General features: G+C 39.9%; 3 protein-coding genes across 4 annotated transcripts in view; 1 reads left to right on the top strand and 2 right to left on the bottom strand.

The window, feature by feature from the left end:
* Positions 1 to 2,832: 2,832 nt before the first annotated feature.
* Positions 2,833 to 7,274, bottom strand: LOC121403118. The gene is made up of 2 exons (XM_041590826.1): positions 4,085 to 7,274; positions 2,833 to 3,907 (listed from the first exon to the last, which is right to left on the bottom strand). Exon 1 carries the CDS (start codon positions 7,272 to 7,274, stop codon positions 4,371 to 4,373), a length of 2,904 nt encoding a protein of 967 aa, XP_041446760.1. The 3' UTR covers positions 2,833 to 3,907; positions 4,085 to 4,370.
* Positions 7,275 to 7,460: 186 nt separating this feature from the next.
* LOC121403119 lies at positions 7,461 to 10,147 on the bottom strand. The gene is made up of 2 exons (XM_041590831.1): positions 10,090 to 10,147; positions 7,461 to 9,912 (listed from the first exon to the last, which is right to left on the bottom strand). Exon 2 carries the CDS (start codon positions 9,630 to 9,632, stop codon positions 7,461 to 7,463), a length of 2,172 nt encoding a protein of 723 aa, XP_041446765.1. The 5' UTR covers positions 9,633 to 9,912; positions 10,090 to 10,147.
* Positions 10,148 to 25,358: 15,211 nt separating this feature from the next.
* snca.L (synuclein alpha L homeolog) overlaps positions 25,359 to 27,273 on the top strand; it is a 68,697-nt gene continuing 66,782 nt past the window's right edge. Inside the window, exons 1-2 of one of the 2 annotated variants that reach the window (NM_001087154.1) lie at positions 25,359 to 25,546; positions 26,595 to 26,740. In NM_001087154.1, the coding sequence (NP_001080623.1) occupies positions 26,620 to 26,740 (121 nt within the window). In that variant the 5' untranslated portion in view covers positions 25,359 to 25,546; positions 26,595 to 26,619. Of the gene's footprint in view, positions 25,547 to 26,006; positions 26,124 to 26,594; positions 26,741 to 27,273 lie in introns of those variants that run through there. The other variant, XM_041563723.1, reaches the window with a different exon arrangement.

Consider the following 27,273-nt stretch of genomic DNA (forward strand, 5'->3'; position numbering starts at 1 on the left):
AAAAAATTCGCAAAACGGCGCTGGCGTCTCATTTTTGATGCCGGCATCTGTTTTTAGCAAAAATGCGCCGGCGTCCAAAAAACAGATGCCAGCATCCATTTTTTTTGACGCCAGTGAATTTTCGTGCCCGTTTCGTGAATTTATTTGCTGTCTGTGAATCGCGCGAATCCGACATGAATTCTCTTTTTTTACACTGATTGCAGTACAGGTATTGAATCCGTTATCCAAAAACCCATTAAACAGAAAGCTCAGAATAATGGAAGGTCAATATGGTATCCATTTCTCCGTAAAAAAAAAAAAAACAGAACATTGCACTTGATTATAAGGTATAATGAATCTTTACTGGAGGCAAAATAAATTTACTGGGTTTATTTAATGTTTAAATTATTTAATATAGTATGGTGATCCAAATCTCTCGAAAACCCCAGGTCTCAAGCATTCTGGATAACAAGTCTCATACCTGTATATATGTTTGAATTGCAGGGAAATTATATATATGCAACTAAAACTGCTACAAATATTAAGGGGAAAAGTGGTTGAAGTTTGGCATGTACTCCTGGACCTAGACACTAGCTGATGAATGATCCTTGAACTCTGTTAAATAGTTCAGCATGTGGAGCCTATGCCTAACCAAGGACAGGTTTTGGTAGCTCAAGGGTGGCCAGTGTGTCCATATTTGAGTGCAGCTTGTGGTTATGGCACTTACAGCCAGAGAAGCTACTATCCACATGAGACAGAGAATTATTTGTAATACTAAATTCTTCAGTCATTTATTTCCTTTTTTGCTCTTTGCTCTTTGTCTCTTTTATTCAATAAATTTTTTTTACACTTTTCTGACATACACAAGTATAATCTATCCTTACTTGAAAAAAATATGCAAGAAAGGTTTACCAAGACCTTAGATGCACACTTCACTGATTTTCTGGTAGATTATTTGATTATTTATGAATAAACAAAGTATCCTGCAGCTCTGTACAATACTTTAGAGAAGAATCCAAACATACAAAAGCAAATAAAAGAAAAACATCACAAAAATCATGAATACCCCAAGATAGGTGTCTGAAAAGCTGCATGCCCCTGCTTCAATTAAATCTGCGTACTGACTTATTCTAAGAGATGTAGTAGCTGAATCACCTAAAATATTTAGTACATTTGTGGCCAGGTATACAACATGCTTCCTAAACATCTGAACTTCCATACTGTACTTCTGCCGCTTGTACGGGGAGACTGACTATACAATGGCTGTAGCAAACTTAATTAAGTGCTTGCTTGATTGTTTTATTGACTCCTATGGCAACTAAATATCAGAATGGCAAGGTTTCAGGCCTCACTAGGGTTGCCACCTTTTAATAAAATTTTCACGGGCTGGTGGAGGGGGCGGGAACAAAAGGGCGGGCTGTGACATCAAAGGGTTGGATTATGATGATAAAGGGGATGGAACCACGGTGCATGATTGGCTGGGCGGGTCGTGACGTCAAAGGGGATGGGGCCACGCACACAATTGGCCAGAAGCCGGCAGCAAAAAGGTGAATTTTAACCAGGGTCGGGGCAGGCCACGGGCTTTTGTTAGGTGTATTACAAATTTACCGGCAGCTACATTACCGGTAAATTTGTAATACCGGCCCTGGCCTTGGCAGGTGTGGCAACCCTAGGCCTCACTATGCCCTTTATCAAGCCTTCATCAGGGGACACCATGTCTGAACATGTCTACAATCCAATCAATAGATTGAGTTGATTAAAAATATAAGTTAGGCTTGCTTTATTCATTTGTGTAATATTATATTTTATTGTAAGCTGGTCCAAGAAGGTGTTATATGCATGTAAATGTTGCACAGCAATGTCACACAGGGTGTTAAAGCTTTTAGGTAACCAACAAATCCACTTTATTCACAAGTCCTTGGTGACTCATAACTATTGTAATATATGTGGACACCACCAACATAATTCAATTCTTCTATAAATATTTTTTATTTTAGGATTTTTTTTCTCAGTAAATACACTGTATTTTAAATTTGTTCCAAGGGAATGGCTGATGGGAATATACAATGTGCTTAAGAAATAAACGTCGGGTTGACAGCACATGAAAGAAAGCAGGAGAGACTTCCAGCTGGCTCCCTGTATGGTTACATGTAAGAGATTAAATTAAAGCATCTAACACCGATTTACTGGCGGAGAATTACATTTCTTGGCAATAAATAGCAATACCCATGAGGCAAAATACAGGGGAAAACAAGTATTGACTGCATTGTAATGCACATTGCATTTTTTTCACATTCGAGCATTATCATTACAAAGAATTCTGCTATTGATCAGAAAGTGACTTTTGAACTGCTAGAGATGAAAGGGTTGCTTACCTTAATTTCCATAATGCTCACACAGTCTCCCCTCTATACTGCTAAATGTGTTGTGCTTGAGACCACCACAGGGAAAATCAGCAAAGAGAAACTGCAGAAACTACTGCACAGAAAATGATTGTAATCCATGCCTGACTTGCTTTGTGTCTCATTAATTTGTTAGTTCTGACTGAGGGGTAGGTTTTTTTTTTATTTATTTTTATTTATTTTCTTTCTCTGGATCAGCTAGAAGCTGAATGGCAATTGTATAGGCAAAGGATTAAACATGATGGACGGGAAATATTTTTTTCAACCTCCACAACTGCTGAATGTTTTATGTATTATATTGCAAACTCAGCACTGCAAAACAGAATCCAGTTTTGTGGTCAAAACACAAAACCTGAATATATTTTCTCCAAAAACATGATATTTAAGGCGTTACTTTTCTTTGTTATATGTCATTTATTGAAACTTTACATTTTTCTTTTCATGTCATATTTTGTGATAGGCAATGCTGTAAAGAAATGCATTCTTTTTCAGTAAACAACAATAAAAATCAAATTGAAAACAAAATCTAGTTTTGTATTTACTTAATAAAAATAAAACCTGCTTTAAATTCAAAAACAGAATTATACTCTATGGTCACTTCTAGTGCTTTAGCACCTGGACCCAGTAGTTTTAGGGGGTAATCAAGGGGTGGGGAGCAGTCCCATGAAGACCTTGACTGATATGTTCTTGCTTGTGACTTACAATCCAGCAAGTATTTTCATAAAATAGAAATAGGTTAAACCTTTGACTTCCAATATGTGACTTTGCATCATATTAGAGGTAAATCTTACCTCTAAGTAAAGACTGAATATTTTTAGCATATTTTAAAATTTAGGAAAACAATTTTCACATGCATTATTTCATTCATTATTTGGAATAGTGTTTGTGGATAATATTAATATTTGGAATAATTTCCAAACAGTGGAATGCTACAGTGTGGCAAGCAGGCCACCCCAGTTTACAGAAATAAAAGGTGTCTCTCCAGAGTGCAAACAAGCAGAAGAGCCCAATTTTAGAGACATAAGTACTCTCTTTAGAGACTATTATTAGTATGAATGCTGGTTTCTCTCCAGTTACTGCAAGCAAAAGACAGGCAGTAGAACCCTTCAATGACAGGCTGTCAGGACTGCCAGACACACCCGACTGCGCTGCTCACCTTCCCGGCGGTCGCAATGAAAATCCAAGATGGCGGCGCCCATATTGAACACATGGGTGCAGCTTCCCTGCATGATGATGTCATCACTGGTGCCAGGATTTTGTCATAAAAGGGCGCCCTGGACACTGAAACCCTGCCCAATTATAGGTATTTTTGCCTGCATTGTACCTGGGTGTTTCCTGTGAAGATTTCCTGTTTGTTCTCTGATCTTGATTGTGCTGTATTGCATCAGCTATGCGTGATGTTGTCTACTGTTCTGTCCTGCTCACTGTCTGAAGTAAAATTGACAGGCAGATAATCCTTCTTCAAAGCACCACACTGTGTAAGTTGTTAACTTGTTTAATGGGTATTTAAAGATGAAAGGGTAAAACTGAAATACATACAAATAAAGAGGTATAAGAGGCTGGACTGGTAAAACAATATACATACAGTACACATGCATATACATTATACAGATGTAATAAATCTGTTACCAAACAGAAACAAACCTCTCTATCTAAGATGCAAAAGCTGAGTATATTAAACAAATAGAACTGTATACACTCACCAACAATGCTGCATAGGGCCTGTTTAGCATGGAGAAAGCTGAAAGCACATGAGATGAACTGCACAGGCTGGAAACACCTACTTCCTGTGACCTGGAGTTATGACATCAGAGGTCAATAACTAACTTTATTAAACAAATAACTAACACCAGGAAATATCTACAAGTGTCCAGTAGATGGAGCTGAAGGACTGCTCATACCTGTAATCAAATGAAAAGACATATACCTGTCCTAACAGTACACTCCCCGCCTGGTGTCTGTAAGATCACCACAATTATTCTAGTCCAATCAGGGAGCAGGGTCTTCAGCCTGAAGAAGAAGGATGAGCTCTGTCACTGGTCTGAAGAATAATGTAGAACTCCCATCTCTGGCAATCTTTATTTCCACTTTGCGAACTTTGCCATCTTTATCAGGGAAAGTCTTTGTTACACGACCCATAGGCCATTCATTCCTCTTGGTATGTTGATCTTTTAGAAGGACAAGATCTCCTATGTTGATGTTAAGTCTATCTGATTGCCATTTCCTTCTTACCTGCAGGGTAGATAGATACTGTTTGCGCCACCGGTCCCAGAAAACCTTGGCTAGGCTTTGAACCTGTCTCCATTGTCTTTTATAGAGATCTTTACCATCAAAGTTCCCAGAAGGTACAGGATAAGATGCAAACTTCTGAGTCAGCAGTGTAGCTGGAGTAAGTATTTGTGGGTCCTCAGGATCTGTTGAGACTGGGGTCAGAGGCCTTGAGTTCACTATTGCAGTCACTTCTGCCATTAGAGTAATGAGAACCTCATGAGAGAGTTTTGAAGGTAACTGTAGAAGCATGGAGTCTAATATTCTTCTTGCAACTCCTATCATTCTTTCCCACACACCTCCCATGTGGGAGGCATGAGGAGGATTAAAGATCCAACACACCTCTTGTTTGGAAAGGAAACTTTCTATATCTTCATAGTTAAGGTTGGAAGAGATTCCAAGTTCACGGCATGCTCCAACGAAGTTGGTACCCCGATCAGATCTGATAGTTTTGACTTGACCACGTATAGCAAAAAACCTTCTGAAAGAATTTATAAAGCTTGAAGTGTCCATGGATTCTATCACTTCAATATGAATGGCTCTGATATTTAGACAAGTAAAAAGAACTGCCCATCTTTTGCTGTCGGCAGAGCCTCCTCGTGTACGTCTTGAGCAGACTGTCCATGGCCCAAATACATCAAGGCCAATGTGAGTGAATGGTGGATCTGTTCTCAGTCTATCAGGTGGCAAATCTGCCATTTTTTGTGTTTCACAAGTATTTCTGAGCTTCTTGCATATGATACATTTAAAGATTAGACTACTCACACATCTCTTTCCTCCTGTTATCCAGTATCCTGCTGAGCGGACGGCTCCTTCTGTAATGTGGCGCCCTTGGTGTTGCGACTGGATGTGATAGTGACGAACAATGAGGGTAGCAATGTAGTGATGACCAGGCACAATAATTGGATTCCTTTCTTCTGGTCCTAGGTCTGCATTTCTCAAGCGACCACCTACTCTCAGTAGTCCATTTTCATCTATGAAAGGGTCCAATGTTCTGAGAGGACTATCATTTGGCATGCCTTCCTTTTCTAAAATGCTCTGTATTTCTTTTGCAAAAGTCTCTTTTTGAACATTCTGTATGATGACTGTTCTAGCTTTCTTAAAGTCATGCACCAAGTTTAGTTCTTTGCAAAGGTGCCAGCCCTTACAATGATCAAGTTGGCTGTCTCTTTTTTGTTTGAACAGATGCGCTACATGAATGAGGCGTGCTAATGCTCTCGTCAAAGTATTCCAGCTAGAGAACCTGCAAAAACGTTCAGACCCTAGTTCTTTACATTTGGATGTTGTACTCAAGGTTGTAACTTGTGGACGAATCTCTGTATCTTGAGCCGGATCCACTAATGTAAAGGTTTCAGTCTCTAGTTTCAAGTGGTGAGAATGACTCAAGAAGGGTGGACCTGTGAACCACATAGTATCTTTCAGGTGTGCTGCGGATACAGATCTTGTGGCCAGATCAGCTGGATTGCTCTCTGTTGACACATAGTGCCATTGTTCAGGGAGAGAGGATCTTCTTATTCGCTGAACTCTGTTGCTAACAAAGACATAAAATCTTCTTTTCTCATTGCAAATGTAGCCTAAAACTATTCTGCTGTCTGTGTAGTAGCTGACAGAGTCTATATTGGTGTCAATTTCTTTTGTTATGAATGCAGCTATATCCACTGCGAGGACTGCTGCACAGAGTTCGAGTCGTGGGACTGTAAGTTCTGGACATGGGGCTAACTTAGCTTTTCCTAGCACAAAACCTATGTGGACCTGACTTTCAGAATCTATCACCTTTAAGTAGGCCACTGCTGCAATTGCTTGCGTGGAAGCATCTGAAAACACACAAAGTTCTTTGTATTGAGTAATAGAACAAGAAACAGATACATAGGGTCTAGTTACCTGTATGTGCTTCAACTGGTGAAGGGACTCTTTCCAATCTTCCCATGACAGTCTCTTACCTTCAGGCAGGGGTGCATCCCAATCTTGAGTCTCAGAGGTGAGATCACGAAGAAGTACTTTCCCTTGAATGGTTACTGGTGCAGCTATCTCTGCGTGGCCATTTTGGATTACCTTTCCCATAAATGCAAAGAAATGCTGTCTCATCTCAGGTTTTACTTTAAGAGACCTCTGTAGGGACCTGAAACGTTGCAAGACTTGTTCTTTGTTATTTGGTAGCTGCTTTCTTTCTGGTTTGAAGAGTAGAGGAGCTACCCAGCTACTGTCTTCTGCTCTGTAGAAACCCTCCTTCATCGTTTTCATAAAGGCAAGATCTTCCAGAGAAGGAGCAATCGTCTCATCTTCTGTAGTTCTCTGAAAGATACTGTGGCTTACATGATCCTCAAACTCTTTGCAAGAGGATTTGTACGTAGACACTGAGGATTGCATAGTTACACATACATTCATGTCATAGTTTTCCCTCACATTGTAGAAGTATGGACAAGGTGGAAAGAGGGATCTGCAGCTCTCTTCTGAGGTTCTGGTGTAAAGACAGTGTACTAAGTCTGGTCTATGGACTCCTTTCAGGCATACATTGCCCACTATGACCCATCCTGTGTCTAATCTGTGTGCATAGGGAGCGTTATGTGGTCCGTTGATCTGTTGCCTCACTTTATGGACCCTAATTATGTCTCTTCCTAACAGCATAAGAATAGATGCTGATGGATCAAGCTTGGGTATCTCACTAGCAAGTGACTTTAGATGTTTGTGATGAAGAGCCACCTCTGGGGTTGGGATCTCCGTCCTGTCGTTTGGTATCTCATTACATTCAATGAGTGTGGGTAATGGGATTGTGACTTTGCCATCAAGAGACTGTAGTTCAAACCCTTGCGCTCATCTTCCTGAAGTGTTAATCACCCCTGCACAGGTTCTGAGAGAATATGGAAACTGCTGGCCTTTTGAACCGAAGATTTCAAAGAACTCTGACCTGACCAGGGACCTATTACTTTGGTCATCTAGAATAGCATAAAGTTTGATTGCCCTGTCCTTTTGTCCGGTAGGATAGATACTGACTAAGCAGATTTTAGAGCATGATCTGTCTCGAAGATCTCCTCCACACACTTCAGTACATGTTGCAGTTACTGTAGCCTCTGCACTGTTGTCCTTTCCCTCCCCGCCATGATCACTCCTTTCTAGAGGCCTGACTGACCATGGTGCAGGACCAGGATGAAGAGCAGACACATGTCTGTCACTGTTGCACTCAGTGCAGCTAACTGATTTGTCACAGTCTTTCGCAAGGTGAGCATTTGAGGCACAGCAACGGTAACAAATATTGTTTTGTTTTAAGAAAGTCTTTCTCTCATCAAGGGACTTACCTCTGAAGCCTCGGCATTTGTACAGAGGATGAGGTTTGTGATGAATCGGACATCCTTTAGTCAAGTCCATGGTCTTGGCATCAGTGAAAGCAGAAGAGTTTCCTGTAGCTTGAGATACTTCAGTCTTGTGCACCCTGATGGAACTTCTCTGAGGGGTGTTCTTGTATCTGTATTTCTCTGGCTTGTTGTCACCAAAGGTCTGGAACGTCTGAGCAAACCCTGGGTCATTGTACATCTTTGCCTGTTGAGAGATAAATTGCACGAAATAAGAGAATGGTGGGAATAGTACATTATGTATTTCCTTGTACTTGGTCCCATGTGATGCCCATTTCCTTTTTAGAGAATCTGGCAGCTTTTTTACAAGGTCTTCTATTCCTCTAGCGGAATCAAGATTATCTAGTCCTAGAAAGCAACCTTCATTTTTTGCTGCCAACAGTTCTATTACCAGATCACTGAATTCTCTAAGTTTCTTGCTGCAATCTCTTTCAAAGATATTCCCAAAGTTGTCAATCCTGTCCCACAGGGATTTTTCTATCTTCTCTGGAGCTCCATAATCTTCGTTCAACCTTTGCCATGACATCTGTAGTCCTTTACAAGAATCATTGACATATACTGCCCGAATGCCTTTCACTTGTCTGCTGGACTCTGGACCTAGCCACTTCACTAGGAGATCTGTTTCTTCTTTGTATGAAAGGTGTAGATCCTCTATAGCATTTTTGAATGACGCTTTCCAAGCCCTGTAGTTTTCTGGCTTCTCATCAAACTGAACAAGGCCTGATGTTATCATTTCTCTGCGTGCCATAAATCTCACTAAGTCTGACATCTGCTGATTGCCAGTAAGTTGGTCTGAATCAGGCTTAATAGGAAGCGCTGGCTTCACATCTGGTGTGTACTGGTATGCTCCCTCTGGAGAATGACTGCCTCTATCAGGAACCACTGGTTGTGTAACAGGAGGATAGCTGTATTTATTAGTAACAGGTAAAGTCCTCTGAATGTCATTATAGTATCTGGCTGCAGGAGTTTTCACATCAACAGGATACAATTGTTTGAAATCCTTTTGTTCTTGTAACAGAGCACCATCTGTTGGTGGGGTAGAGGTAAATACGGGCCCATTGTAGTCACATTGCAAAGGAATGTTCTGTAGAGGTATACTATGATTTTGCTCAAATGATGGGATAACATCACTGTCTCTGTATTCACTAAGCTTTTCTAGGCTTGGCATTGATGGACTGTACTCCTGTGAATGTTTCAGCACATATTCTTTAGTACGTTGCATAGCAGTTTCTGGTTTTACATCAGGCTGCATAGTGAATTTCTGACTTGCTTGTTCTGTAGTGTTAAGAACTGCATCTAATGCATCTGCCTTGGCATTCGCAATTGCCACCGTCTTACGTAAATTAAGAATCTCTATTGAAGCTTCTAAGCGTGCCATTTGAAGCTTTGCCTCCACTTCTAACCTTGCCTTCTCTGCCTCTTTCTCAGCTGCCAGACGAGCCTTGTCTGCCTCCATCATAGCCTCTAAGCGTGTCTTCTCTAATTTTAGCTCTGTTTCCTTCCCAGTAAATGTGAGTTGAGCTAGTGCAGCGGCAGCTTCTGCACGGAAAAGCGCAGCATCAGACACCTGGGAGCGGTTTGAGAGTCTGGATGAATGTGACACCCTAGATCTGGTCTTGATTGATCGTTCGGACATCTTGCCGTCTAATCTTGATAAGAGTTAGCACGTGGTACTATGTTAACTGAAGCTGTACTGTATCTCTGTGGTATTTGCTAATCCAGTCTGCGTGTGGGCCTCTTGATACCAGCTGTTGTTTTACTGTGCTGTATTGCATCAGCTATGCGTGATGTTGTCTACTGTTCTGTCCTGCTCACTGTCTGAAGTAAGATTGACAGGCAGATAACCCTTCTTCAAAGCACCACACTGTGTAAGTTGTTAACTTGTTTAATGGGTATTTAAAGATGAAAGGGTAAAACTGAAATACATACAAATAAAGAGGTATAAGAGGCTGGACTGGTAAAACAATATACATACAGTACACATGCATATACATTATACAGATGTAATAAATCTGTTACCAAACAGAAACAAACCTCTCTATCTAAGATGCAAAAGCTGAGTATATTAAACAAATAGAACTGTATACACTCACCAACAATGCTGCATAGGGCCTGTTTAGCATGGAGAAAGCTGAAAGCACATGAGATGAATTGCACAGGCTGGAAACACCTACTTCCTGTGACCTGGAGTTATGACATCAGAGGTAAATAACTAACTTTATTAAACAAATAACTAACACCAGGAAATATCTACAAGTGTCCAGTAGATGGAGCTGAAGGACTGCTCATACCTGTAATCAAATGAAAAGACATATACCTGTCCTAACAGTACATTGATCCCTGCTTGTTCTGGACTTTGACCCTTCGCTGCCTGCCTGAAGAACTTTGCCTGTGACCGGACTACTCTTTTGTTTAACCCTTCGGATACCTCGATCTTGAACTCTTCCTCCTGGCTTCCTCCTTGGTCCGTACTACTCCCTTTGGGAGCCGCTAGGCCCCCTGACATAGGCCCGCCTAAAGAAACATTACATTGCTTTTATCCAGCTTGTCAGACAGCTTTCACAGATGCCAGTCAGACAGTCCATCTAATATAGACCGTAGAAACCTTGCATAAGATGTCCCACCAAAACAAATGCCAAAAATGCAGCAGCAGGAGCAGGACCACAGCTATCACCTGAAGTAGGAGTATCATGGAGTCAAAAAAAGTGGAATATAGAGGTGGATCAGGTGCCTTGAGGAGAGAATAATACATCTGGGAGGAGAGCAGGCTACTCTCTAATGTCAGCAATAGGCAAGCACTTGGCAATCCCTGCTTATTGAACACTTATTCATATTAACAAATACTGTATCAGTATATTCATGCTGTCAGTGGATATCCATTTCTGCTTTTCAGTGACCATTTCAACTTTGGGTTTCACAAAATAACTTGGAAAATTGCAGATACCGCAATACAATTTATGTTATTCTGCCTCAGTAATGTCCAAATATTTTCTCAATTAATTTTCTCAAAACAGCTCCAGTTTTCTAACTTAATTCACTGAGCAATAGCCGACTGGACAGCTTTTTATATACGACTCCAGTCAGGTCTGGACTAGAAGTGAAAATATGCCCTTGCATTTCAAGTACATAGAGGCCCAAACAGGCCCCCACAGGCCCACTAAACAGTAACTTTTTATGGCATCTTACAGCAGAAACCATCTGGAATTTGCCAGAACCCATAGATTGCCAGCCTGGACTGGGCCAGGCCCATTGGTTGATGTACAAGTCAAATAGTAATTATGTTTGGGGTTTTTTGGGGGGAAAGAGACAGTTGGTTTTTTCCAGTGAAATGGACCACAAGGTGAAATTCTAGAGCCAATTTGCAAAACCACAAATTTTGCAGCAAAACTGTACCTAGACAAAAAGTTTGCTCATCCCTATATGGCTTAATTTTTCAGCAATTAAGCTTGATCACTGTAAGTAATGTGTTTCATACAGTGGTCTGAAGCTTAGGCAAGGGGAAAGAATATTTAGGGATTAGTCACCTGCCATAGCCAGATACGATGGGCAACCTATCTCCCTGTGTGCCAGTACCCTTATCTTCTCTACTCCACATTTCTTTACATGTCATGCTTCGTCATTCCTCTGTTCACCCCATTTAGCTTTTATGCATTGCCATATGCTTTCCACTTTCCCACCTTTTTTCATTTTGTGGTTATCCCTTGATGACCAATTTGCCATTGTATTTTAACAGCCATTCACATCATAAATAAAGTCTTAATTTCATTTTTACAGATTTGCATATTCAAGTGTTTCTAATTCAGCTACTAAAATGTATACATCCATGAATCAACTATCTTCTAATATAAAATTGTCTTCATTTCTATTCATATAATTAAATATTAGTGTCAAGCTGAATTTATAAGATAAAAGGTTAATTTACAATCATAATTCAGCATAATGTTCACATTCAATATTCAGGGATGATTATGCATAAATCAACAAAACTGCTCTCAAAGATTTAGTACAAAATGTAGAGAATCAAATAGAAAAATGCATGCATAGAACAGAAAAATAAGCAACATATGGCAGTTTCATATTATCCCAGTGCTAACAGCCAGCAGATTGCATCTAATTTGTTATTTTCCAAGATATTCATTTCCATGGGCTCATAACTGGATAGTATTAAAATCATATTAATCCGCCGAAATGAAAATTTAATTACAGTGCAGGACTTAAAGGGGTGGTTCACTTTTAAGGTAACTTTTAAAGTTAAAAAATTAGAATTTCAAAGTAATTTTTTGAATACTTCTACCATCGAATAGGATACTACAACTTCGAATTTACTTCGACTTCGATTCTAAGTAAAAATAGTTCGACTATTTGACCATTCGATAATGGAAGTACTGTCTCTTTAAAAACCTGCAGAAGTGCTATGTTAGCCTATGGGGACCTCCAGAGCAATTTTTTTATTTTCGAAGAAAAATTGTACGATAAAATAGTTCGAATCGAAGTAATATCGGAGTACGATCATACGATCGTACGATGAATAAAATCCTCCGACTTCGAAATTCGACCCTTAATAAATCTGCCCCTTAGTATGTCATAGAATGGCCAATTCTAAGCAACTTTTAAATTGGTTTTCATTTAAGTCAATGCATTGTTGCTAGGGAATTTGCACCCTGGCAACCACATTGCTTAAAATGCAAATTAAAAAGTTGTTAAATAAAAATCTAAATAATTCAAAAACCTTAAATAATAAAAAATTAAAACCATTGCAAATTGTCTTAGAATATTACTCTCTACATCATACTAAAAGTTATCTCAAAGGTGAACAACCCCTTTAACATAACTGGGCACAAAAAGTTTCCAAGTGCAGTAGGAGTATCGCGGCTCAAACTATCCAGTTATCTCAGCAATTCCAATATTAAACACTTCATAGAATGGAAGCAATTATTACTAAGGGATATTTTTAGAATAGTCTATTAGTGGCCACATCTTGCCTATACATTATTTGAGTTCCAGTATAGCAATTATCAGTAAGCATCTATTTGCAGAAAATGTCGGTTGGACATACTGTATGGACAGGCAGTATTCATTTTTTGCCAAATGTTTTTATTAGATACAGTATATTTACAGTTCTGTAGGGATATACATGCAACAACCTTTAAATACTGTCTGTCAAGCCAGCAATGAAGATACAAACCTATTAATCTTGTGTAAAGGCATTGTACCCTAGTACTGTAGCTTACTTTACATGTTACATACAGATTGAGTATTCTAAATACATTTTCTAAGCAGGATTTCTAAGGGTCAATCTAATGGCACAACATATGTAGAACTCTTTTGGGAATTGTATCCTGAAAGCGTTTATATTAATATGAATGATTAATAGAAAACTGATGCATCAGTTCTGGGACTCATCTCTGATACATGACAGTTTCCAAGTTTTTTTAATCAAGGCACAGTAGGAACAGTAGTTACGGCTCTGTAAAATGCATTTATCACCTGTCTGGGAAGATTAATATTAAATATTCTGTTGCAATATATTAAAATAACAAAAACGTAAAGGCAATAAACTTACTGCTTAACACTGTTAATTTCACTGGTAGAGTGCTGGCTATCCCAAATAATTTGTTGTCCTATTAAATACTGTAGTTAGATTGTCTAAACTGGATCCCAATGGGTTAATTTGATTAATAAACTCCAAATTATATGAACTCTCTAGAAAAGTAATCCAATAGTATACATAGTATTTTAAGGCAGTATCAAACTAACCCTTAGAAAGTCTGCTTCTTACTATTTGGAATATATTTCCCAACACACATCAGGAGTAATGTCTGTTACATGACGAATAGGAAATACATCTGCACTAAATATTTTGTATGTTTGTGATGATATAGGCACTATGTCATTTAAACAATGTGCAAAACTTCTCATAATGACAGCAAAGTATATTGAATTGCCATTTTTTGATGCCCCCCCACCCCCGCACCCTGTCATCGATAGCAACAGACAGACTGATATGGCCATATATCAGGGAGTCACACCACTAGAAAGTAAATCAATTTGTAAACACAGGGTGTGCTCCAAAATACCAAAATTTGGTTGCATCTACATTAACAGCATGTTCCCCCTGCTCCATGTAAATTGAAACCATTGAAAAGTTCATGCACACGAAATCACTCTCTGGCAGCTTTGGACACTGTTTGGGGCACAATCACTTATGGCAGGGGTACAATTGATATGTGCAATAGGGCTCATTGATATTTATGTTCACAAATTTCTATCCCACCTTTAACTTTCCCTTTGCAATTACTGAAATATACACAGTAACATTTCTCCACTTATAACATGAGCCCAGATATGGACAGCACCTCCTTGTGCTCCCTAACTTCGTACATACTCCCACTCACCTATATTGGATAAAATGTTGCATAACGCAGGTAGTGCTTTATCCCAGGGGCAAGCTGCAGGTCTCTGTGCTCTGAAATGGAACGCAGATGTCTGCTGCAACTTTTACAGGATACAGTGTGCAAAGTGCACAAAAAAATTGCTGCATTTTTTTGCACTTTGTACACTGTGTCCTGCACACTATAATGACTAAGTTAACGTTTCAGTATTCCTAGTACATGGTTGCAGCTCTACATGAATTTGGTTCCTCTTGTTAGCACAGTGTTAGGTATTTAAAATGTAAGAATATTATGATTCCGTAGGGAAGCAGATAAAATATAGTACCTGCAACAGAGTCTTTGATTTTCGGGTACTTTGTCAGAGAGGATTCCTCGTTGATCTCAGAGGGAGTTACCTTGCGCTGTGGGAAAAGTCGATAACGCTCTCCAGGAAAGTACAGCATGTGTGGCCCTTATATTGCAGGAGAAAGGCAACCACAAGCTCTGGAACGGAGCTGCGGTGCCTTACACACAGGCATAGGAGTGGGGGTTTCCGTAATTTGGATCTCCATGCCTTAAGTGTACTAAAATATAATTTAAAAATTAAATAAACCCAATAGGCTTGTTTTGCCTTCAGTACTGATTAATTACATCTTAGTTGAGATCAAGTACAAGGTACTCTTTTAGTATGACAGAGAAAAAGGAAATCATTTATAAAAATTTGAATTATTTGATTATAATAGAGTCTATGGGAGCAGGGCCGGGCTGTAGAGCACAGGAGCTCTAGGCAAACCCGCCGGACAAGGCACCGGCTTAACGCTCCTGCGCATGAACAAGGTGGCGCTTCTGTGCGCATGCGTGAACGCGCGTTTGCGCAGGACCGAAAAACCATGCAGAAAGCACATTGAGTCGGGCAGAGAGGGGAACGGACTGGGGGTAGGCGACAGAGGAGGTACATGCCTGGCGCACCCCTAGCTTTGCGCCCTAGGCACGTGCCTACTCTGCCTACCCCTTGGCCCGGCCCTGTATGGGAGACAGCCATCCTGTAATTTGGAGCTTTTTTTTCAGGATAACCGATCCAATACCTGTATCAGGTTTTATGATAATAAATACCATGCCTATATAAGGTGTAATATTACAGTAGAAATGGCCTCCACAGATCACATGGAGCAAATAATAAACACCAGTGCCTATGAGTAGCCTATGGTTTGTTATTCAGACATTATAGGCATAAGAACAACAGGTTAGTGTCATAAGATACACAATAATTACATACAGAGGCCTAAAAGGTTATTTAGCTTTAGTGTTCATGTAATTGTTCATGTGATTGTGGATTGAAAATTATCTCTATATTTAAATGTATGGATGAATTCTTTAGTACTTACACTAATTTGATTTGAATGCTACAAATTTAACAGTTTTAATGGCAGAATTGCCTGAGAATGATACCATAAAGAGAGGCAAGAGATGCTTGGGATGCTACTTTAATTCCCCTCACTGATATTTTCCAAAAAAGGTGCTTTGCTTTCATAATATCGCCTCAATGCTTGGTCCAGAAGAGGGACTAAAGGTTATTGTGCCTAGATGCGTCGATGAAAAATATAATTATGGGGAGCCAACCTGCATTAGCTATCTAACCTACCAGCACACACTTTGTGGGCAAAGTGGACAACTACTCACTTGAGGTAGAATAGCTACCACTTCACTGAGTGACCTTTAAAACTCTGTAAATCCCATGCCACCCTGCAGTAAATTGTCTCTACTTTTCCTTGCTTGTGTTAAAACTGGTTATAAATTCTGTAGGCCCCCCACCAGTGTCTTAATCTTGATTCTGCCGCTGCAAACCTCTGCAGGATTTTCACATCTTATATTGCAAATCATCTGTACAATGTTTAATCCAGCAATTGCTGGCTACCCTTTTTACTGTGGCCATATAAAAAAAACCATAATGTACAGTATTGTTACTACGGCTTTTGAAACCAAGCATGTTGCATTCGAGAACTGTTAACCTTTGTAGTGACTATAGTAGGTTGTCATTATGTTTTTCACATTTATTGAATTGGATATTGTATAGTATAGTCGTTTGAAGTTTAAGAGAATCCTTCACCAGGTGTACCTTTGATAGCTAATGCAATGGGATATCTTGTTTCACTTTCATGTTTCCCCCATTAAGCGACTTCGCAATGCTCAATATTCTCTGCTCTTTTGAAAAGAATATTTCAACCCACAATTAATAAGTATGTCTTCAAAATGCACCAATAGTTTTTTATGTAGGGCAAATAGCACACATAAAAATACACTATGATCTCTTTAGGCAAGCAGAAGCAAATGTTTTTTTTCCATCTTTCATACTGGGGGATGATAAAAGATTACTGAAAGGAACAACAGAATTACAAATTATAGCAATGACTAAAATTGGGTCTTTTTCTTTTCCTTGTTTTTTTTTTTTTGATTGAGCGACAGGCCCCAATCGACTTCAGAGTTGAACAAATTTAAGACCTTTATACTGAAAACACAGCATTATCTGTCTCCATTACTGGCAGTAACAGCAAAACCAAGGTCAGAGACTAGAATAGTCTTAAACATGGGTTTAATTATTCTTCATTATCCTGAGAAATCCCACCCATCAATTTACTGGAGCGTAAGATCTGGCAGGATTTAAATAAAAAAACAACTCATCACCCTAATTACATGGGTTCATTTTAAACAACATTGCTGTACTCAACAGAGAATGTTTTTTTCCCTTTGCCATCCTGTATACTTTAAACTAAATACATGTTTTCAATCTGCCTGGCCTCTCTGCTCTTCTTTTTTTGTATTTCAGACAGGATAGAATAGAATAGGTTCATCAGAAACAGTAAAAGCTATATATTAGAACAGTACGCAGGCATGACTCTATTACTTCATTAGCATATAATTTATACATTGCTCTTAGAAATCATGCAGTGTAAACAGAACAACTGTGATTAGAAAAATACTATTTATTTCCCTATTTTTTCAGGAATTTCACAGTTTAGAATTATTGTTATGTGGATTGTTGAATATATTTGAACAAATAATATAAATAAGCAGGGACGTAACTACAAAGGAAGCAGACCCTGTGGCAGGGGGGGCCAGAAGGTAAAGGGGCCCCATGAGGCCCTAATTCATATACAATTTCAATAAATATTGGTAAAACAGGTCAACTTCTAAACAAACAAGGGAAAGTTGTGCAATGAGGCTGTGACCACAAAATACATATAGACAAATACAAGAGTAGGGATGTAGCGAACTGTTCGCCCGCGAACTAGTTCGCGCGAACTTCGACCGTTCGCGTCCGCCGAATGTTCGCGAACGTTTGGGAACGTTCGCATTTTGAGTTCGCGTTCGATCGTTCGACCATTCGACCATTCGAATTCCTTCGACCGCTAAAAATCGAACGATTTCCATTCGTTCGAACGATTGTAAGCATTCGATTCAATGAAAAGCATTCGATCGAATGGCTTCGATCGTTCGATTCGAATGAAAATCCTTCGATCGAACGATTAAAATCAATCAATATATCAATATATTAAGGAAATTGAAGCATTTTGTGCATACAGCGACTAAAAAATGCCTTACCCTTTAAAAAAACAGGGATTGTTTGCCCATATATTGCAATATATTTAAGCTGGCCAACTTCGTCAAAGTCATCCAATATCTGGCCAGTCCTATGCTCAATTTTATCTGATTCATTAAGAATTCTATTGCTTCATTATACATTTTACACAGCGACTTTGAGAAAGGCCTTGGGGAGGCCGAAATGTCAGTCCTGACGAAATTAATAAATTATTTATTTTTCTCTATAAGACATGTGAGGTGCAGATCTTTCTACAGTTTGTTGTGTATATATATATATATACTATATATATATATATATATATAATATATTTCATGGAATGGGTGGCACTCCGCTTCTGAACATCACCCAGATGCATGGTTAAAATTTTGTATAACTTCAAGAAGAATCAGCAGCACAGGGTTATTTATACTAGTGAAAAAAGTGTATTTGGTAAGGCATGCATAGCCAACGTAATATTTCGGTCCCTGCTGGGACCTTTCTAAAGGCAACCACATCCCACACACAATGTGATATTTATAGCCAATAGAATAACATCAATTAAGGAATGACATCAACAGTGCATCAATATTTAGTGCCAATATAAGTAGTGCAATTCATTATTTAGAGAAAATCTCTTTAAATTGACATGTGCAAATAAGTGCAACTTATTAAAGTGATTGCTCATGTTTAAATTCACTTTTAATATGATGTAGACAGGGATATTCTGAGAAAATTTGCATTTAGCTTCTTATTCATCAGCTCTCCAGTTTGCAGTTTCAGCAGTCTGGTTGCTAGGGTCCAAATTACCCTAGCAACCATGTTTTTGTTTGAATAAGAGACTAGAATATGAATAGGAGAGGTCCTGAATAGAGAGGCCCCAATCAACGAATTTTTTCACCTTGTTTCGCCCAAAAAAATGACGCCCATAGACTTGTATGGCGTCGTGCGTCAAAATAAAAAGACGCGCGTCAAAAACATGTATGAATTTACAATTTGGCCCAAGTTCGTGTGTTTTTTTTAAAGTCCATCATAGGAAGTGACAGCAACATTTTCTTTCTGCCTTATACAGGTTTCATGCCATGCATACAGTATAAAATAAAATGGAACTTGAAAAACCTCATATAAATATAAATATTTTTTCACCAAGTTGTAAATTCATACATGTTTCATAGAAGCAGATACAAATTACAATCTCTGCTCAAGCAGTGTGGATGAAGTGAGTTCAATTTATTAATCCACCATACCCTCCTCTCTCTAATGGGGGGTACCGTCTCAAGTACCATAAATCGTAACCAATTTTATTGTTGATTTATGATGGGAGATAAGTGATTTTTAAGCATTTTTGAGCAATAGCGAGTGCTGTCTATAATTATTTTTTCATGTATTATGGAGGACTGACTGGAGGCCTAAAGGGACGTTAACCACAGAATAAGAGACTAAGCTTGAGTGCTGTTGCTATTGCCTATAAAATATATATATATATATATATATATATATATATAGATATATAGATATATATATATATAGATAGATAGATAGATACCATAAGCCAAACAATAACCTGGGTGCTAATTCAAGAAAAATTGATCAAAATGCAAAATGGCAGCACTCCAAGGTGTGTGTGTGTGTGTGTGTGTATATATATATATATACATATATAAATCCCATACAACTGGTGCACTCTAAACTGTCCTGAAATGCCTGGGTGCCAGTCAACACATTAGTATAGCAGAAAACAAACAAACCGCACTCCAAGGACTTTTTCGTGTCTCAAAAGCCAAGTGAAAGGTTTATTTGCTCAACGTTTTGGCGCTCCAACTGAGGCCGTCTTCCTGAAAAAATGTATATATATATATATATATATATACATTTTCAAAAGGTTCTTGCACTCTGTCCACGCTGCTTTGTGGGTGCTTGGTCAAATAAATCATATATATTCATTCGGGATGGAATCAGCACACCAATTTCATCAATCAAAAAATATTTATTGCATAATCACTGTGCATCCAACGTTTCGACCCACATTGGGGCCTTTATCAATTAAATATTTTTTGATTGATGAAATCGGTGTGCTGTTCCATCCCGAATGAATATATATATATATATATATATATATATATATATATATATATATATATATATATATATATATATATATATACTGTATATGTTAGGTGATATAAGTGTGACAACTCTCACGAGATTGCATCCCCAATGTCAAGTTCCAATGAGAGTCTCACCCAAATCTCCATTACGACGTGCTTCCCCAGGTTGTCAAGGCAACCTGACAAATTATCCATCACAGCCTGGCAGCCTGTCACCCAAATCCATCACAGCCTGGCAGCCTGTCACCCAAATCTCCATTACGATGTGCTTCCCCAGGTTGTCAAGGCAACCTGACAAATTATCCATCACAGCCTGGCAGCCTACCAGCCTGGGGTGCAAACCCAAAGGTGAGACTCTCCCAGGAAATTTACATTGCGGACAGAGTCTCAATAGTTTTTGCACTATGTCCCCTAACCCTGGAGGGGGATTAAACTTTTCTGTATGTTACCGGGAGGGGAATGACCACTTGAGAAAGGGCACGGGAGTGGCCGAAACATTGTGGAAAGGTATTCCCTGGGCATTGTGTTGCTACAGTATGTATGCTGCTAATCTATGGACTGTATTGATATTACGATCGTATCATTACCATACTAGGTCTAAAAAATTGTCTAAAGGTTCCACATGCTTTAGTTACAGTACAGTTATAAATTGGAATATATAGGGCATAATGAAATTGTCCTTCCCTTGACTGAAACAAACCATATGTAAGAGGGTGATCGAATGTTGAATGTAAGATTTATGCGAGTTATGTAAGTTGTATGAATGTGAAATGCTGAATGTGTATGTGATTTAATTGTGTTTGAAAATTTGTATGTAATGTGTTAATGTGTTACAGTTGGGAATGGTTCATGTACTAAGGAGTGATAGGCACATGCACAAAAGTTGGGGAAGCACATGTTCAGTTAGTGGGTAGTTAGTGTTAGAGGGAAAGTATTTAAAGGGGAGACACACCCAGAGAGTGAGAGTTGTGTGTCGTGGAGTATAGAAGTAGACAGTGTTAAGGAAATAAAAGTAAAAGTACTAGGTACTTGAGCTAGTTAGTGATAGCTAAGCGAGAATGGGTAGTTGTTACCCCAACAAGGAGCATTAGAGGCTTAGAAGCCGTGGTTCAGCCACAGTGAGGGACCAAGTGTATAGACAGGGTCTAGCAGACAACCCAAGAAGAAGGTTAAGTAAAAGTCCTACCTGGAAAGGTCAGTGGGGCACTGAAGCCGTGTCGGCCTGGCTGAAGGAGGGAGGTGGCACATAGTAAAAGTCCTGAGTAGGGGCGAGGTGGAGGGTCGCAGGTCGTGTGACGGACTGCCTGACCGACTAGGTGGTGCAAAGGACCTTGGTTGGGTTCGTGCATCCTGGCAAAACTTGGAGGCTTCTTGTACACTCTGAATGTGTCCCTGGTGATGTCCTGAAGTACAGTGTGTGAGTACCTTGTGATTCGTACCAATAAAAGCTATTGTTCTTCAAGTTGGAAAATTGGTTTACTTGCCCTTTAAATTCCACCGGAGGGCCCCTTACACAAAATGGCGTAGTCGGCAGGATACAGAAAGTGTATGCGCTATCGGGACACCCCAAGGGAGAGGACAACGTGATTTGTGCCCAAGAAGAGTGGTTGTCATCATCGGCTGTGTTTTTAGATTTCGCTGTGAACAGGGCAGTGACGGTGACTGAGCGGCAGAGGGAGAAAGATCGGAAGGCAGCGTGGCGGCTGTGACGTTTCCGAAGTGCTGGCAAGAAGAGACAGAAGCCATCTTGGAAGTGGGCGCTGAGCAGGAAGTGATGCGTACGCAGTATAAGAAGGCGTGGCCATCTTGGAAACACGCAGATCGCGTGGTGACTTGGAGCGAACAGCACTATCTTGTGGAACAAGGAAGTAAGATGGCGTTCTCCAGTCCTGATACAAAGCAGCCCGGAGAGAAAGAAATGCTAGATACAGGCCGGCGCTATATGTGGACCGGCTTATTCGGACAAAAAGTGACCAGCCGCGGAGATGTGCGGCTCCTTCCTTTATGTGGTGGCTGTGGAGCTGAAGCACAAAGTTGCAACCTGAATGTGGAAGGACAGTGTGATCGATGCCAGAGACTCTTTTACCTTGGGCCATTATTTACCAAGATCCAGGGTTCGCAGGAATGGCAGCAGTTGGATCGGCGCCTGCAAAGGTGGGAGAATCGATACTCCATAAGCTGACCACGAGGAGCCCGTTGTAGACGCACTAGCGGTAAGTGCACCTACCCTGAGGGAGAGGGAATGCAGTGCCCCACCCAGTAGCTGGGAAGAGACGGGGGAGAGTGCCGCGCCACGTCCTGTAGTGCACCAATCTGCGAGCACACCGCTACCCACCGGGTTATCCTCGGATGAGTCTCCATGGGAAGAAGAGAGGGAAAATAAAGGGGATGGCGCAGTGAAGGCCCCATTGTCCCCAGTCCCGGAGGGATCGGTAGCCAATAATGGAAAAAGTGAAATAGTTGCCGTCGCAACGCCCACTGCACCGGTTGCAGCCGTGACCCCCCCACTCCATTATTTACTCATAAACTATGTGGACAGTTTTTGGGTGTTGCCTGGGCTATTACATGCCGTACGCCCCGGAGCAGGTCTATTTGGATGTCTCATTGTTGTTGGAGGATTGGATCCATGAGGACATTTTGGATCACCTAAAGATGGATCGGGACAGTCTGGTGCAGCATAACCGAGATGCACGACGCAGGGCCAAGGACCTCGTACAGGAGAAACTGCCCATGTGGTGGCTGGGCCGAACCATCCTGCGCACTTATGTGCACAGCATCTGTAAGAGGAGGGCACCTGAGAGCAGGGCCGGACTGGGAGTAGAAAGCAGCCCTGGCAAAAAAAAAAAAAAATCAAAACAGCCCACACATTAATGCGTGATGGTGTTTTACTTATATACACGAATATTTTATATATGTCAGGACATAGGCAGCAGAAGATGTTTTTGTCTGGGGGGAGCAAAGGGAAAGAGTTTTGGTGGCGTGCGTAGCGTGGCAAAATAGGCCACGCCTGTCATTTTAGGCCACACCCACTGAAATCCACCAACCTCTACATTTATTTTTACAAGATTTTTCGGAGCACCATAGCAGCAGCAGCAGAAACATTTGCTGAATGCCTTATAACCCAGAGCAACAGCATAATATTACGATTATTCTGCAGTAGACTAATAGAAACCTGGGTTCTATGTATAGGTTATAATTTACAGTAATAGAAGAGGACACTGGACCCTCAAGCACATTATATAGTGACTAGGCAGTACATTATACATTAAATGTTAGGGTACTGGTACTCCCATCAGATTATACAAGATGCAACAGGGACTGTCACCCCAAGCACAATATGTCATGAAAGCAGGGGGCACAGAAATCGAAATCACAATAAATAGAGAGAGGCAATAGATACTGCTATCCGATGCACATTGTAGACAGTGAGAGGTAGTGGGGGCTGACACCACAAGAAAAGCAAGCAGAAGGCAACACCAGTTCTTTGCTACTTGAAATTATGAGTATATTTTCATCAGTTGTTTTGAATACTTGCTGCTCTCACTTATGCTATGAGATTTTGCAAGTTCTTTCTGTGCTTCTGTTTTGAATTTTGGCAGACAACTGAGAAACACAGCATAGTCAATAAGACAGTGATCTTAAACTAAAACTGGGTAAAGAAGAGCAAGTGTGCCATTTACTTTTTCTAGATGTGCCTCTCCTTCTATTCCACGATTCTTTATGTCCAGTCTCCTTATTCTCCATGAATCTCCATACCTACCTCCCACACACACACTCGTGTCAGTTTTTCTTTTCACTATAATGATTTATTTGTAGGTCAAGCTCCGGAGTAGCATTGGTGGTTCACTGGGCTCTCGTCCTTACACTATTCTGTAATCTCCTTGGTCAGACGCGTACTGTGCCTGCGTGCACCTCTCTCAGAACAAGCCTGGGCCAGGAAAAGCAAATGATCACTGAACGGAGAGTTCAAGCCACCCACTGAATCACCAATGCTGCGATCCCCTAACATGGCCCTCTGGTTCTGACGCCTACAGGTTTACTTGAAGTGTTTAATAGTGCAGCAAGTGCCGCATCAAATCAGGCAGTGGGCGGCCCACTTAAATACAGGGTAGAGCGGCCCCTCAGGCATTTGCCCGAACAAACAGGTTACCAGTCCGGGCCTGCCTGAGAGGCATTACAGTAAAGATGTCCCCAACAACAAGGGTGGGTACTCAGAGAAGCCCCACCCTGCTTATTACGTCTCGTTCGAGGATACTAAGGCGTGGTTCCACAAAATGATTTAAGGACTTGTGTGAGTATAGCCTCAGGTGAAGCGGGACTGTAATTGTTTTTCCTATTGCCACGGTTGGCTAAAGTTTTAACGAACAGTTGGGAGGACTTTCCAAGGTTCACGTGGAGGGTCGCAGGTCGTGTGACGGACTGCCTGACCGACTAGGTGGTGCAAAGGACCTTGGTTGGGTTTGTGGATCCTGGCAAAACTTGGAGGCTTCTTGTACACTCTGAATGTGTCCCTGGTGATGTCCTGAAGTACACTGTGTGAGTACCTTGTGATTCGTACCAATAAAAGCTATTGTTCTTCAAGTTGGAAAATTGGTGTACTTGCCCTTTAAATTCCACCGGAGGGCCCCTTACACATATACATAATACAGTGAGTACTAGAATTCAGTTTTAATAAACCTTTGTAATATTGTAGCTGTTTCATTTTAGTCTTCTCTTCTTACTGTCATTAGCAATTGAATAGAGCTCCTAAGTGCATGCTAGTTACATATCTGCTATCGCCTATCTGACTACAAGCTTGTTATAAGAAATATTTATTGTGGCAAGTGCAGTTATTTAGAAATAAATAATTCAGCACAGCGGGCATACAGCAGCTGCTAGAGTAAGGTAGCATATCATTTGCATTTCTGTAGTAGACAATTTCACTCTTTTTTTTACTGGTGGTGTTTTGTGGGCAGATTTGATTGTTGCTTTTCATCACCTATATTACAAATGAAGGTGACGGAAACAATAATTTTCCGATGGAAGGCAGACCTCTTAATCTGAAATATTTCTGTTGATGATGGTTCTCATTGTTTGCTCGAGCAGCAGCCGGATTACAAGTGGTCCAGCTTGGGGAGGCTGGCTATGATTATTCAATTTTCACACTGACAAATCAGGCATGTGGAAAGGAAAGACGGGAGGAGGGAGGTGTGGAGGGTATAGGGAAGGGAAGAAAAATACGGAGGACATAGGTTGCTCCTACTGAGTAAAAGTATTAATCTCTTATTTTTCACCCCTTATACAATTCCTTGTGTTTATGAAGAGCAGATAGGTGTGGTTTCTCTGGTACCTGCTTTAAATGCTTTGATTCCATCAGGTTGTTCCATATGCACATACCTCTCAGGGGATTTATTTGGCAGTTATGTACTGAAGAGGAGACTTGATTCCTTGTTTATTGTTTATACAAGCACAGATATCATTCCTCTTGGACTAAATTTGGGGACCAAAGGTTAATGTAAGTATTGCATCTACATATAAAGAACTTGCCAGGTACGATATCTAGTGTATTTGTTTGGCTTACTACGAGCTGCTGTAAATGTCTTATCTGTCATTTTCACCCATTTGTGCAAATTAGTGTGAAATGTAGTTTAAGTAGCTGACAGTTGCTTGTGGGATATCTTGTCACCTGTGTCCTGAATGCACCTGGGAATGAGGCTTATGGTTGTTTTTCTCATATAAGGAGGATATAAGGAGGATAGGTTTTTTTTTTCTCATATAAGGAGGATAGGTAAATGGCAGGCTTCTGTGGGTTAAATGCTAGATCACTGGATTTGATCTTTTATCTTTTTGCGTGTAAAATATATTGTGTCTGCTTCTCTCTCTTTCTCTGACTCTCCCTCAACCACCCCCACACTCTCTGCCACAAAAATTCTCTCTCACATACACAGGGACTCTCTCGCATACAAACACACTTATATATATTCATTCTTGCACACACACGCATACATATCTATAGAAAGACAGAGTCTTTCAGACACACACACACTTTTGTCTCCGTCATCTATCAAACATCTCAAATACATATTAATTGGGTACATTTCAAATTTCAACAATAGGGGTTCCGTTTTCTCCTAAAGTTTTAATTGAATTACAAATAATTATTGTAATGCTTTTTAATCTTGACAATGAACTAGTACATTATCATTTACAATATTTTGGCAGTCATTTGCACATTTATAAAAATACTACCATTATACATCCACGAGTTCTGTTTGAAATAATCTGTTGCATGTTGCAATATAGTACAGAAGTAATAAACAAATGGCGTTTCATGTTTCATATCAATTTTGTGTGTGTATATATATATATATATATTATATATATATATATATATTATCTATCTGATTAAAGATAGACAAGGGTTGCGCGGACAGATTGCTTTAAAATTGTGTTCTAATCAGTTAATAGATTTTTTTATTGTGTATTCTGTTTAGAAGAGTTACTTGTAGCAATATAATCAAATTACCTGTCCTAATGTGTATGTATGTATTTCTATTTTACAGAACCGCTAGAATAAATTTATTAGCTATGGATGTATTCATGAAAGGGCTTTCCAAAGCTAAAGAGGGTGTTGTGGCAGCTGCAGAAAAAACCAAACAGGGAGTGGCAGAAGCAGCAGGAAAGACAAAAGAGGGTGTTCTCTATGTGGGTAGGTAAAAAACTAATCAATATAATGTCTTCTGTTCAATTACCATCCTTATCTCCATTTCTCATCACCCTGCAAATAGGGATAATAGGAAATATAATTTGTCTTGTGTGTCCTTGGAATACAAATGTAAATACCCTTTAACATTTGTTTATTGTGTATAGAAGTTTGTAGAGGTAGTTGTCTAGGGCAGTATAGATCTGTACCCCCTGGAGATCACAGAGCATCTCCTTTGTGGGAAATCCCATTCAAGTATGTTTTAGAAGCAATACCCTACTGTGCTGCTTTTTAAGCCATAAAACTGACCACTACAATACAGGCTTGAAAATTGACTGTCTGGTCATTACACAATATTGTTACTTTTTAAGGTATTTTGCAAATACATTGCATATGATATAAATAGGATTTATCTGCTACTCTTGATAATGACAATTACAAAATTAAGGAAAAGGGACCAATTTTAATATATTCTGCAGCTCTGTAGTATAGAAGAGTGTACACATTATTATATTTATGCAAGTGCCCAGGCAAGGGAG

The sequence above is a fragment of the Xenopus laevis genome, chromosome 1L, assembly GCF_017654675.1.
Source record: "Xenopus laevis strain J_2021 chromosome 1L, Xenopus_laevis_v10.1, whole genome shotgun sequence".
Lineage (NCBI taxonomy): Eukaryota > Metazoa > Chordata > Amphibia > Anura > Pipidae > Xenopus > Xenopus laevis.